Source organism: Hypanus sabinus, chromosome 7 (assembly GCF_030144855.1).
Source record: "Hypanus sabinus isolate sHypSab1 chromosome 7, sHypSab1.hap1, whole genome shotgun sequence".
Classification (NCBI taxonomy): Eukaryota; Metazoa; Chordata; class Chondrichthyes; order Myliobatiformes; family Dasyatidae; genus Hypanus; species Hypanus sabinus.
The window spans coordinates 77,609,513-77,622,482 of record NC_082712.1 but is presented as its reverse complement, the minus strand read 5'-3'; the positions used below and the strand labels follow the sequence as shown (position 1 = coordinate 77,622,482).

At 45.5% G+C, this 12,970-nt stretch overlaps 1 protein-coding gene across 1 annotated transcript; it reads left to right on the top strand.

Annotated features, from left to right (window-relative positions):
* Nucleotides 1–2,260: 2,260 nt before the first annotated feature.
* On the top strand, nt 2,261–12,566 carry LOC132396887 (lysophosphatidic acid receptor 6-like). Its single transcript, XM_059974925.1, has 2 exons — nt 2,261–3,071; nt 7,452–12,566. The coding sequence occupies exon 2, from the start codon at nt 7,596–7,598 to the stop codon at nt 8,709–8,711; it is 1,116 nt and encodes a 371-aa protein (XP_059830908.1). The 5' UTR covers nt 2,261–3,071; nt 7,452–7,595; the 3' UTR covers nt 8,712–12,566.
* Nucleotides 12,567–12,970: the final 404 nt, after the last annotated feature.

Genomic DNA, 12,970 nt, shown 5'->3' with positions numbered 1-12,970 from the left:
GATCAGACCACACTTGGAGTATTGTGAGCAGGTTGGGGCCCTTATCTAAGAGAGGAGGTGCTGACTTTGGAGAGGATCATGAGAATGATTCCAGAAATTAATGTTAGCTTTTGATGACTCTGAGCCTGTACTCACTGAAGTTTAAAGAAACAAGGAGGATCTCACTGAAACCTATTATTGAACAGCCTAATTAGAGTGGATATGAACAGGATGTTTCCTACAGTCAGGGTTTCTAGGGCCAGAGTGGACAGCCTCAGAAGAGAAGGATATTCCTTTAGAATAGATGAGGAGGAATCTCTGTAGCCGTAGGGTGGTGAACCTGTGGAATTCATTGACACAGACAGCTCTGGAGGCCATGTTATTGGGTACATTTATCAGGTTGAGAGGTTCTTGATTAGTCAAGATGTCTAAGTTTATGCGGAAAAGGCAAGTAAATTGTTTTTAGAGAGATAAAAAGTCAGCCATGATGGATTGGCAGAGCAGACTCAATGGGCTGAATAGCCTATTTCTGCTCACGTGTCTAAAGGTTTTATAGAAGAAGTGGCTCATTTGAGCTAAGTTGAAGCAGTTGGTGTGAAGCATTCTGACTTGCTAATTTCTGTATCAAGAGACAATGATCCCACCTGCAAAGTTCCTTCTCACAGCTTCTTACTTAAAGTTGTTTAGAATGCTTTACATAACACTTCTGTTCAGAAGGTGCATATTACTTCATACCTTGGAATTATAGGGTGTGTGGGATGTTCGGGGAGGAGTGGCATCTCTGGTGAAGGGGCTTGGCATGTTCATTCCCAAACAGGTCATTCACCTTTGGTCCCCACTCAACTGTCCGCTGTGGCTTCAAGTACAGAAGTCATCATGGTCAACCACTGCAACCAAGAAAAACCCCAGTTTGTTACCCGTTCTTCCTATAGTATGTCAGCAAGATCTGGACACGTGGTTTCAGCAGCTCTCTACCAACACTGGGAAGTTCTGAGGAGGAGATGCCTAAAACCTGGTCACCCTCTTTGTGCGTAGGGTCACCCCTAAGCTGTGAATCTAAATCAGCTTTAATATCACTGGCGACAGCAACACATTGCAATAAAAACAGTGAATTACAATAAAAAGTATATATAAAATAAATAAGTGATGAAAAAGAGAGGAGAGGAGAGGTAGTGTTCATGGATTCAGTGTCCATTCAGAAATCTGATGGCAGAGGGGAAGAAGCTGTTCCTGAATCGTTGAGTGTGTGTCTTCAGGCTCCTGTGCCTCCTCCCTGATGGTAGCAAAGTCAGTAGAGGTCACGTTCCAGGTGAAGGTGTCCTGAATGCTGGGGAAGTTAGTGTCCATGACAGAGCTGGCAGAGTTTACAACTTTCTGCAGCTTTTTCCAAACTTCTGGGTAGTCATCCCATCTTTTCTCCCCAAATGTGGACAAAGGCATCACAGTGGCCTGGCCTGTGTCTTCGTGATAGGTTATGTGAGCTATGGGTTTCTCTAGAGCTGACACTGGGCTGGCTGTGTTGCTGAGCTCCATCTACATGGGGTAGTGTCATCAAAAAGGAAGCTGAAATAGGCAGACATGAAGGCTTATCTTCTTTTGTACATTAGTGTTTGCCAGTCTTCCTTTATAGTTTTTCATAAAATTTCATTATATTTCTTTTTTATTCCTCTGCAAATGCCTGCAAGAAAGGACTCCCATTCTATAAAAAGACAAGATGGGATAGAGTTTGTACAATGTATTAAGGAATATTTCCTTAATCAGTACAAAGAGGTCCCAATGAGAGAGTGTGCAATACTTGATCTGCTATTAAGGCAGGTGACAGAAGTTTGTGGATGGGCACTTTGTATCTAGTGACCAGAACACTATTGGTTTCACAGTAAATATGGAAAATGATAGGTCTGGTCCTGAGATAGAGTTTAATGCTGATAAGTGTGAGGTGCTACATTTTGGTTGGACTAATCAAAATAAGTCATACATGGTAAATGGTAGGGCATTGAGGAATGCAGTAGAACAGAGTGATGTAGGAATAATGGTGTATGGTTCCCAAAAGGTGGAATCTCATGTGGATAGGGTGGTGAAGAAAGCTTTTGGTATGCTGGCCTTTATAAATCAGAGCATTGAGTACAGGAGTTGGGATGTAATGTTAAAATTGTACAAGGCATTGGTGAGGCCGAATTTGGAGTATTGTGTACAGTTCTGGTCACCGAATTATAGGAAAGATATCAACAAAGTAGAGAGAGTACAGAGAAGATTTACTAGAATGTTACCTGGGTTTCAGCACCTAAGTTACAGGGAAAGGCTGAACAAGTTAGGTCTTTATTCTTTGGAGCATAGAAGGTTGAGGGGGGACTTGATAGAGGTATTTAAAATTATGAGGGGGATAGATCGAGTTGATGTGGATAGGCTTTTTCCATTGTGAGTAGGGGAGATTCAAACAAGAGGACATGAGTTGAGAGTTAGGGGCCAGAAGTTTAAGGGTAACATGAGAGGAAATTTCTTTACTCAGAGTGGTAGCTGTGTGGAATGAGCTTCCAGTAGAAGTGGTAGAGGCAGGTTCGGTATTGTCATTTAAAGTAAAATTGGATAGGTATATGGACAGGAAAGGAGTGGAGGGTTACGGGCTGAGTGCGGGCTAGTGGGACTAGGTGAGAGTAAGCATTCAGCACGGACTAGAAGGGCCGAGATAGCCTGTTTCCGTGCTGTAATTGTTATATGGTTATATGAGAACTGCTCATTGGTGCAGTCAGCAAACTGAAGTGTGAATCAGATTTCACATTTTTATCTCATCAGGTTTATTTGGCTATGTGGCAATCTCTTCCTCAGTGCAATCAGGCAGACTCATTAAATCCTACTTCCAGTTAGAGAGGAGGAGAAGGCTTCAAGGGAGGCTGAGGGGATTTACCCAGTTGGGAAATTTACTGAACAGGAAGTATAATATCAGTAACTTCTGTTCATTGAACAGAGCATAACTCAGATGGAGACAGAACACAGCAAAGAGAGGAGTCATTCTAAACAGTCAGAAAGAATCGGCAGAGAAAGGCAGATTTCAGAGATTCCACAGCTTCAGTATTTCAGCAACCACTGGACTCTTGGTGAGTGGTATCATCTGTTTCTCAGATTCAGATTCATTTTGTTTTTGGCAGATCCGACAGAGCGAAATGAAATGTCATAGCCACAGAGAACTGCAGCTCAGTAGCAGACCCTTTGGCTCATCTAGTCTGTCCATACTATTATTCTGCATAGTCCCATCGATCTGCATGGTGAATGTGTTGCTGTGTGTAGTACTCACAATGAAGTGAACACTATGGTTACAACAGTAGCCACACTTCAGAAGCATTGTACTGGCCGTACGGCACTTTGTGACATCCGGAAGTGGTGACCAGTGCCAGGGAAATGCCTTTCATTATTTCCATCACCCTGAGCCAATAGGCTGGTCCTGGACTAGTTTCCACTTGGCATTATTTACTTATTATTATTTAATTATTTATGGTTTTATATTGCTGTATTTCTGCACTATTCTTGGTTGGTGCGACTGTAACAAAACCCAATTTCCCTCGGGATCAATGAAGTATATCTGTCTGTCTGTCTCTTACATCTGCAGCAACGTGGACACTTTCAGTAGGCAGCATCCATCATTAAGGACCCCCATTAACCATGATGTGCTCTCTTCCTATCATTACCATTACGGAGGAGGTAGAGGAGCCTGAAGAAACACAGAGTGTTTCAGGAACAGCTTCTTCCCCTCTGCCATCAGATTTCTGAATGGACAGAGTGACAGAGTGGAGATCCCTCTCTACCAAAGGAGGCATAAGGAGCTCCTTCTGTCCACTAGCCTACCGGTCACCCCTCCTGGGCAAGGTGTAGCACCTGCTGAGCATCCCCCAACCACACACCCCTAAAATTCTGGGTCATGTGAAGCCATGGGACCAGGTGGTGAATGGTCATGTGAGCAGATGGTGCAAATCACAAGTCCTGGTTATGCAACCACTGACGCCAGACAGACAATCTCTGAAGAGATTGATAATGACTGTCTTGTAAATGCACTACCCAGAAGAAGGATATATTTATATTTGTATTTTTATTATATATATATATATAAAAAATATAATAAATATAAATTTGTTATAAATTTTGTGACCCCCAGCATCAGGTTTAATATCACTGATGTGTTGTAAAATTAGTTGTTTTGAGGCAGCATTACATTACAATACATAAAAATCTATAAATTACAATTAAAATATACAGTATACATAAATACTTTTATGTATTGCACTCTAATGCTGCTGCAAAATTTTATGACATTGATATTAAACCTGATGCTGGGGCCACAAAGTACTGCAGATGATGGAATCTGGAGTGAAAAGCACACCTCCGGGGGAACTCAGTGACAAGGCAGCATCTGCAGAGGCAAAAGCATGGTTGACGTTTTGGATTGACAGTCTCCCTCACTAACTGTTAAATGGCTGTGCAAGAGGAATGAAGAGAGCACGGGGGATCAAACCAGGGCAGGATTAATGCAGTGAATGTGAGTGTTGTGGCACAGATGGACCTCGGGGTGAGAGGGTATAAATCACAGCTGGACAGGGTGGGGAAGAAGAAATCTGACACACTGGCCTTCATCAGTCAGGACACTGAGTATTGGATTTAGGAAGTTATGCTGCAGTTACATGAGGACACTGGTGAGAACACACTTGGATAATGGTGCACAGTTTTGGCCATCCTGTCACAGGACAGACGTTATTAAAGCTGAAACAATGTGGAACAGATCAACCAGATTGCTGTCTGGACTTAGGGGCCTGAGTTCCAAGGAGAGGTTGCATAGACTGGGATGCTTTTCCCTAGGATGAAGGAAATTGAGAGGGTGATCTGATAGATCATGAGGGGCATAGGAGGGGTGAAAGCACGTATTAATTTTCAGGAAGGAGGCATTGAAAACAAGAGGGGCATAAGCTTAAAATCAGAGGCGAGAGGTTTAAAAGAGTCATTGGGGGCAGCTTCTTCACTCAAAGGTTGGTGCGTGTATAAGCTGCCAGAAATAGTGGCAGAAGCGGCACATTAACAAATATCTAGATCACGGGTTCAAAACCTTTTTTATTCCACAGGGCCTTACCATTAATCAATAATCTGCCCGCATTTTGCCCATAGTTCTCTACATCTTTCTAGATCTACAGTTTCCAGTTTGTTGGGAACCCCTGATCTAATTGTACACGGATAGGAAAGGTGTAGAGAACTATGGGCCAATTACGGGCAGATGAGATCAACTCAATGGCAGCAGTTGGCATGGATGGGCCAAGGGCCCTGTGTCCATGCTCTATGGCAGGCAGACAGGGTGCTGAAGAAGGCACTTGCCTTCATTACTCAGGAAGCTTTTGATGACGTGTTATAGCTGACCACACTTTATGTAGAGTTTTGGTCACTCAGCTATGGGAGGAAGTCACTAAACTAGAAGGGTGCAAAAAATACATAGGCAACGACTTTATGGGGCAGCACGGTAATGTGGTTAGCATGCTATACAGTGCAGGCGGCACAGGTTCAACTCCTGCCGCTGCCTGTACGTTCTCCCTGTTTCCTCCCACAGTCCAAAGGCGTATCGTTTAGTAGGTTAATGAGTCATTGTAAACTGTCCCGTGATCAGTCTAGGGTTAAATCGGGGGGTTCTGGGCAGCGGGGTCTGAAGGGCCGGACAGACCAATTCCGTGATGTATCCCAATAAATAACTTACCAGGTTATAAGGTGAATCTGGTTAAGCTAAGACTATTTTGCCTGGACTGAAGGAGGCTAAGGGGTGACCTTATAGATGTTTATAAAATCTTGAAGAACGGAGGTAAGGGAAATAGCCACAAATTCCACCCCCCCCCCCCCCCCCCAGGCAGTGGAGTTTAAAACTAGGGAGGTTTCAAAGTGAAAGGTTTTTTTCCCCACACAGGATAGTAAATATACAGAACAAGCTGTTAAAGGAAATGGTACAAGTAAGATATTTAAAAGATACTTGGACATGGACATAGACAGGAAAGAATGAGAGCAGGGTTCCCAACCTGAGGTCCATGGACCGCTTACTGAATGGTATTGGTCCAGGCACATGGCATAAAAAAGGTTGGGAACCCCTGGTCTAGAGGAACATGGCACATGGGAATAGCTTCCTTGGGCAACTTGGTCAGCATGGATGAAATGGGCTGAAGGGCCTGTTTCCTGCTGTCAAGCACTGTGGCTATGACTCCACACAATGCTGGTGTTCAGGAAACAGTAAACATTCCCACTCACTTCCACACCTTGTGCATTGTTGACAAAGCTGCAAATAATTGCTACTTACTTAGCAATAATAGGACTTTGACCCCATAGTTTATATATCTGATAACCTACACTTACAAGTCTTGAAATACAGAAGTACCAGAGAGGATTGCCACAGTGTAAACAACGTAAAGCACTAGACAGAGCTTTAAGGAAGGGGAGAGAGGTAGAGGGAGAGGAACAATTGGAGGGGAGGGTGGAGTTTATGGAGGGCACAGCAGAATGATGCCAAGTGGGGATCCAGAGGAGGTTGGTGCTGAAGGTCTTGTGGGATCATGGAATCTGCAGGACACAAGCACCCTGTGTTCGAGCTATGGCATCCACCTGCCTGGTCCCATAATCCTGTGAACATTCAGCACAGAAAATGGCCAACTGGCCTTCGAGAATCCTCTACCATCTAACCAGATGATTTCTGGTCCCTGTGCAAACACCTGAGAATCTGCGATATGGAAGTGACTACATGTGCACAAAACTTTGGATCGGTTAGGGAAGCAACACAAGGTCAGGATGTTGGAGGGTTGGAGGTGATCTGATAATGGTGTGAGTGTCCCCTGCCTATCCCATTAGTGGGGTATGTCAGCAATGCATGACAGTTCCCACGGATGCTTTGGGAGTTGGAACTAGTGTAAAGGATCACACTCTGGACGTGCAGTAAGGAGTCGATAGTTCCTCAATACTCAGGAAGAGTTGCCCTCGCTGTCAAGTTGAGAGGGACCATGTCCAGGGCTGCCACACACTTGTTCTGTGCTCCAGAATAATGAAAGAGCTTCTTCCCTGCAGATTGACTTACCTGTATCATAGAATGTCATCTCCAGTTCATTCTCAGATGCGCAAGCACATGTTCCAGAGCTGCGTAGAAAATCCTACTTGCAGTAGCATTACAGGGACATGCCATCCATTCACAAGGGAAAAAAAAATCAATAAACCATAGATTCTACACAAAATTTACACAATTTGAACAAACAACTGTTTTGGGGGGGTGGGTCCGGGGCAGGGCCATCTCTCCTTGCAGTGTCCCTTTAGACTATCTCTGTGTCCCAGCACCCGCACCAGCTCCCATTTCCTGTAAGATGTCTGTGGGCACATTCAGGGATTGGGGGGGGGGGGGAGTCGAGGATCTTACTGGGAGGAGGAACAAGGTTCACGGGCGAATTAATGGCAGTTCCTTTTTTTCTCGCCTGCAGGACTCCAGACGAGGAAGGTAACTTTTCAAGAGTACTCCAACTGGGGAAGTCCTCCTCGGAACTGAAGCAAACAGACAGCCAGATAGGGATCCTTCATTGAGGGCGGGATATTAACGCCGGTGAACAGTGTACGACTCTGTACAGATGGCTGACACGAGTGTGGGGTCTGACCCCGCGGCTACAGAGAGGTTCGGGGTCGAGGGAACGCCGTCCTCTCCATGGGCATTCTTGGACCTTAACGCCACGGACAGTCAGAACCTCTCGGTCACCGCCAACACCACGCAAGGCTGCGCAGAGAGCGCCGACTTCCAGTACATCATGTTCCCCGTGGTTTACAGCGTGGTCTTCGTGCTGGGCACCGCCTCCAACTCTGCCGCCCTCTGGTTCTTCCTGCGGGCCAAAGAGAAATTTTCGCCCTCAGACCTCTTCATGGTGAACCTGGCCGTCATCGATTTGATCTTCGCGCTGACCCTACCCTTCAAGGTGGTCTACCACGCCCTGGGCAATGACTGGATCTTCGGTGAATGGGGCTGCAAGATCACGGGCTCGCTTTTCTTCGCCAACATGTATGGCAGCACCCTCTTCCTCACCTGCATCTGCGTGGACCGCTACATCGCTGTGGTTCACCCGCTGCGCTCCTTGCAGCTCCGCCAGCCCCGCTACCGGCTGCTCGTCTGCGCTCTCATCTGGCTGCTGCTCGCCGCCTGTCTCCTCTACCTCACCCTCAAGGGGCCGCTCACCAGCAAGTTCCCGAACGGCCGGACGGCCTGCCTGGAGAACTTCTCCTCCAGCTCCTGGAACGGCCGCATCTCCAGCATCAGCTTCGTGGCGGCCGTCCTCGGCTTCCTCCTGCCCCTGCTGGTGATCGCCGTGTGCTATCCGCTGATCGCCTGCCGGCTGCTAGAGCCGGCCGCCGGCCGCTCCGTGCACACGGTTAAGAAGAAGGCCCTTCGCACAGTGTTGCTGGTTCTCGCCGTCTTCCTGATCTGCTTCGTGCCCTATCATGTGATCCAGGTGCTGCACACCCTCCGCCGCCGAGGGCTGTGGTCCAGCTGCCAGTTTATACGCTTCACTTACTCGGCGCGTCGGGTCAGCATGGCCCTGACCAGCATCAACAGCTGCCTGGACCCAGTCATCTACTCCCTCAACCGCCACTCCTCCGCCTGCGTCCCGCCGTGCTGCCGGCGGCGCTGGAAACTCAGCATCAGCCGTCGGAGCACCGATACCACCCAGAACTGGATCCGTAACTGGAGCCATTGACTGCACAAGGTTTCCCAGTCTGGGCCGTGTCTGCACAGGGTGATCCCAGACCGGGCCGTCATTGGATAATAGGACAGACAGGCCCGTGTAGGCACAGCGTAATCCCAGACGGGGATGTGTCTGCACAGGGTGATCCCAGATTAAGCTGTGTGTATGGACTCTGTGGCCCAGACTTGCGTTTCCCTTGTCCATTTCTAAGGTCGTTCTATGACGGGGGAGGGAAGAGGTGACCCGTAGTGAGCAGGGAGAATTTGGTTTATAACAAAATCACACACAGCACACATAGAGGAACACAACACACAAAATCACAGGTTTTCTCTCATGCAGTCATGTCACACAAGTTCTTCAGGTGCACACACACACACACACAGTCATGCACAGTTGTAAACAGTCTCTCACACACACTCTCTCAAACATATTGACAGAGACAGATATAATCCTGCAGTCTCACACACAATTTTCTCTCACACATATAATCACTTTTACAGTCGCACATAACGTCACAGGCACACAGTCACGCACTGTCTCTCACAGTTAATCTCACAGTCACACAGTGATCCTCTCTCTCACGCAGTCTCACAGTCACATACACATACCACCACAGACTCATGGTGACACACAACATCCCATTCTCAGTCACAGACACACCATCAAAGACTCAGTGAGACATGCAGTTACACACTGCCTCTCAGTCACACACAATCTGTCTCACACACATGCCATGATACACAAACATACCTACAGTCACAAGCCATCTTCCACACGGACTCTCTCTGCCCTTTTCACATGCTCCACACATGATCTCGGCCTCTGCAGTTGCAGGGAAGTGGTGGGTCGGGAGCTGTTGTGCTTTGAATATGCATAAACTTTCAGTTCACACAGTGTCAACTCTGTGAAAAACACACGTACTGCAATTAATTAATACTCCAGTTACCTTGACCCACAGCTTTGATCTAAAGGGAGCCCTTTCCGGTTGGCAGTCAGCGGTGGCCATTGGTGTCCCACAGGCGTCCGGCTTCTTTTCATGTGATATGTCAATGGTTTGGGTGACAGAATTCAGAATTGGATGACAAAACTAAGCTTTGTGGCTTAGCTTGTGGACGGCACAGAGATAGGTGGAGGGACAGGTAGTGTTGAAGAAGCAGGGAGTCTGCAGAAGAACTCAGACAGATTAGGAGAACGGGCAAACAAGTCGCAGGCAGAATACAGTGTCGAGAAGTTAATACTCATGCCCTTTGGTAGAAGGAATAAAGGTGTAGACTATCTTCTAAACAGGGAACAAATTCAGAAATCAGAGGGGCAAAGGGACTTGGGAGTTCTAATGGAGGATTCCCTAAAGGTTAACTTGTAAGTTGAGTCAGTGGTAAGGAAGCCAAATGCAGTGGTAGCATTCATTTCAAGAGGACTAGAATATAAGTGACATGGGGCGGCACAGTAGCTTAGTGGTTAGCACAATGCTTTAGAGTACCTGCGGGCCCAGGTTCAATTCCCACCACTGCCTGTAAGGATTTTTTTTGTCCTCCCTGTGACCGCATGGGTTTCCTCCGAGTGCTCTGGTTTCCTCCCACAGTCCAAATACGTACTGTTTGGTAGGTTAATTGGTCATTGTACATTGTCCTGTGATGAGGCTGGGGTTAAATCAAGGGTTGCTGGGCAGCACGGCTCAAAGGGGCAAAAGGGCCTGTTCCACACCGTATCTCAATCAATCAAAAAATAAATACATAAACACAAGGATATAATACTGAGAATTTATAAGGTACTAGTGAGGCCTCATTTGGAGTATCGTGAGCAGTTTTGGATCCCTTATTTAAGGAAGGATGTCCTAGCATTGCAGACAGTCCAGGGGAGGTTCATGAAAATGATTATGGGAGTGAAAGGGTTAAAGTGAAAGGAACATTTTATGGCTCTGTACTTGTTGGAGCTTGTAAGAATAAGAGCTTGAAACCTATCAAATACTGAAAGGCCTAGAAAGAGTGGACATGGAGAGGATGGTTCCTATAGTAGGTGAATCTAGGACCAGGGGCACAGACTCAGAATAGCAGGACATCCCTTTAGAACAGAGATGAAGAGGAATTTTTTCAGCTAGATAAAGGCGAAACTGAGGAATTCTTTGCCCCAGATGGCTGTGGAGGCCAAGTCATTGTGTATGTTTAAAGCAAAGGTTGATCATTTCTTTATTAGTCAGGGTGTTAAAGGTTTTGTGAAGAAGGCAGGAGAATGGGGTTGAGAGGGAAAATAAATCAGCCATGATTGAAATGCTGCCTGACATAGAAAACCTACAGCACAATACAGGTCCTTCGGCCCACAAAGTTGTTCAGAACACGTCCCTACCTTAGAAAAATAGAGGGCTATAGGTAAACCTAGTAATTTCTAAGCTCCATGTACCTATCCAAAAGTCTCTTAGAAGACTCTATCATATCCGCCTCCACCACGGTTGCCGGCAGCCCATTCCACGCACTCACCACTCTGACTGAGAAACTTACCAGCTGAGTTCCTCCAGAATTTTGTGTGTATTGCAATGGTTTGAAATTGTTAAATGTTTCAACCTTCAGCTGAGCGGTTGTTGAGCAATCGGTGATCTGTAATTCACAAACACAACTGCAGAATAATGTGTCCATCAGGGACCACTTACTCACTGCTCATGTGCCTTCCCACCAGAAGTCACACCTCCAGCTTCCTGGCATGAAGATTTACTCATTGTGACTCAGCAAGAGGAAATCTAATGACAGGATACCATAACCACTGCAGAAATACAAACCAGCAAGGGCAAAGCTCACAATTTCTACCAAAGGTCCTTTGAGACTGGATCATTCTTGCACACCCTGTTTCCACCCCCCCCCCCCGTTACACTGTACAAAGTGTGTGAGTGTGTATAGTTGTGCACATATGAGTGCCTGTGTGCATGCAAGTGTGCGTATGTGGAATGTGTGTGTGTGTGTGTTTGCTGAGAGTGGTTCCTTGTGTATGTGTGTGTGAGTGTGTTTGAACTGATAACGGCCATTCATACAGGGTGAATGTTAATGAGGATGAGCACACACATACACATACACACTCATTGCCAGACACAGCCACACCCAGGACATCTCCCCAGGCTGTAGATCAGAAAGAAAAGTACTCACTACCACAACTACCACATTCCCAGACTCACATGGGCAGACACACAGGCCATCTCACATATGTGTGCAACATTCCCACTTGCACTCTCCTTCACACTCACAGTCTTTCACACACCAATACACACTCATTCACACACTCTCAATGACAGTCACATACATTTAGATTTACACATGTATGCATACAACACAATTATGTGCTTATTCACACTCACACATATTTACACAAAGGTCACACACACAGAGACACATGCACGCATACAGAGACACGCACACTTCACTTTATATTTAGATGCTTGCAGACTTTAAAATTCAAAGCTCAAAATATATTTATCAAAGTATGTTGACAGTATTCAAACTTAAAAATCGTCTACTTTGCAGGCAGCCACAACAAAATATCACCTACTTAAAGAAAAATCCACACAACAAAGACCAAATGTGTGGGAGAAAGAACAAAACCTGCAAATGAGTAAAAAAATAAGCAAATAACATAGAACATGAACCACAGAGTCCACAAATGAGTGAAGGAGTCAGTTCTGCACTGTGCTAATGGTTGCAGGCCACTGTTGTGTATTAAATATTTCAGTCATATTTGGGTAATATCGTAAATATATTATCTGATTAAGCATTGTGGTTTGCTTAAATATTTCGATATGGGTTATATGCAAAAATAAGCGATTTGCACATGTCATGATGCTACTGCATAATACATGCACCCTCTCTTAAAGTAAAACTAAGTTAGACTTGCATTTTGGACTCCTGTCTTTTTCTTTTAATTACTTTAAGGTGTTGGAGTTACAAAACATAACAGTGGTGATGAGGTATTTTTAAAACAAACCACCTGTTGAAGGACAGTGAGACATTCAAGTTTAAAAGAGCCAGTGATATGGTTGTGTTAAAAAAAAAGGAACAGCAAAACAGTTGAGTTTTTTTAAAAAAAGCACAATGCATGTTCTTTGGAAGGGAAGATAAGATCAAGTTTTTTTTAAAAAAAGCAGAAAATGGAAGAATTCATGGGTTCATGGGGAGTACAATACTAGGTGATAATAATTATAAAGGAAGGCAGGGATAGCTGGCTACATTAGAAAGATTGACACATTCTACTACACAACAGATAACTGGAATATGTATACTGAGCTAATTGCG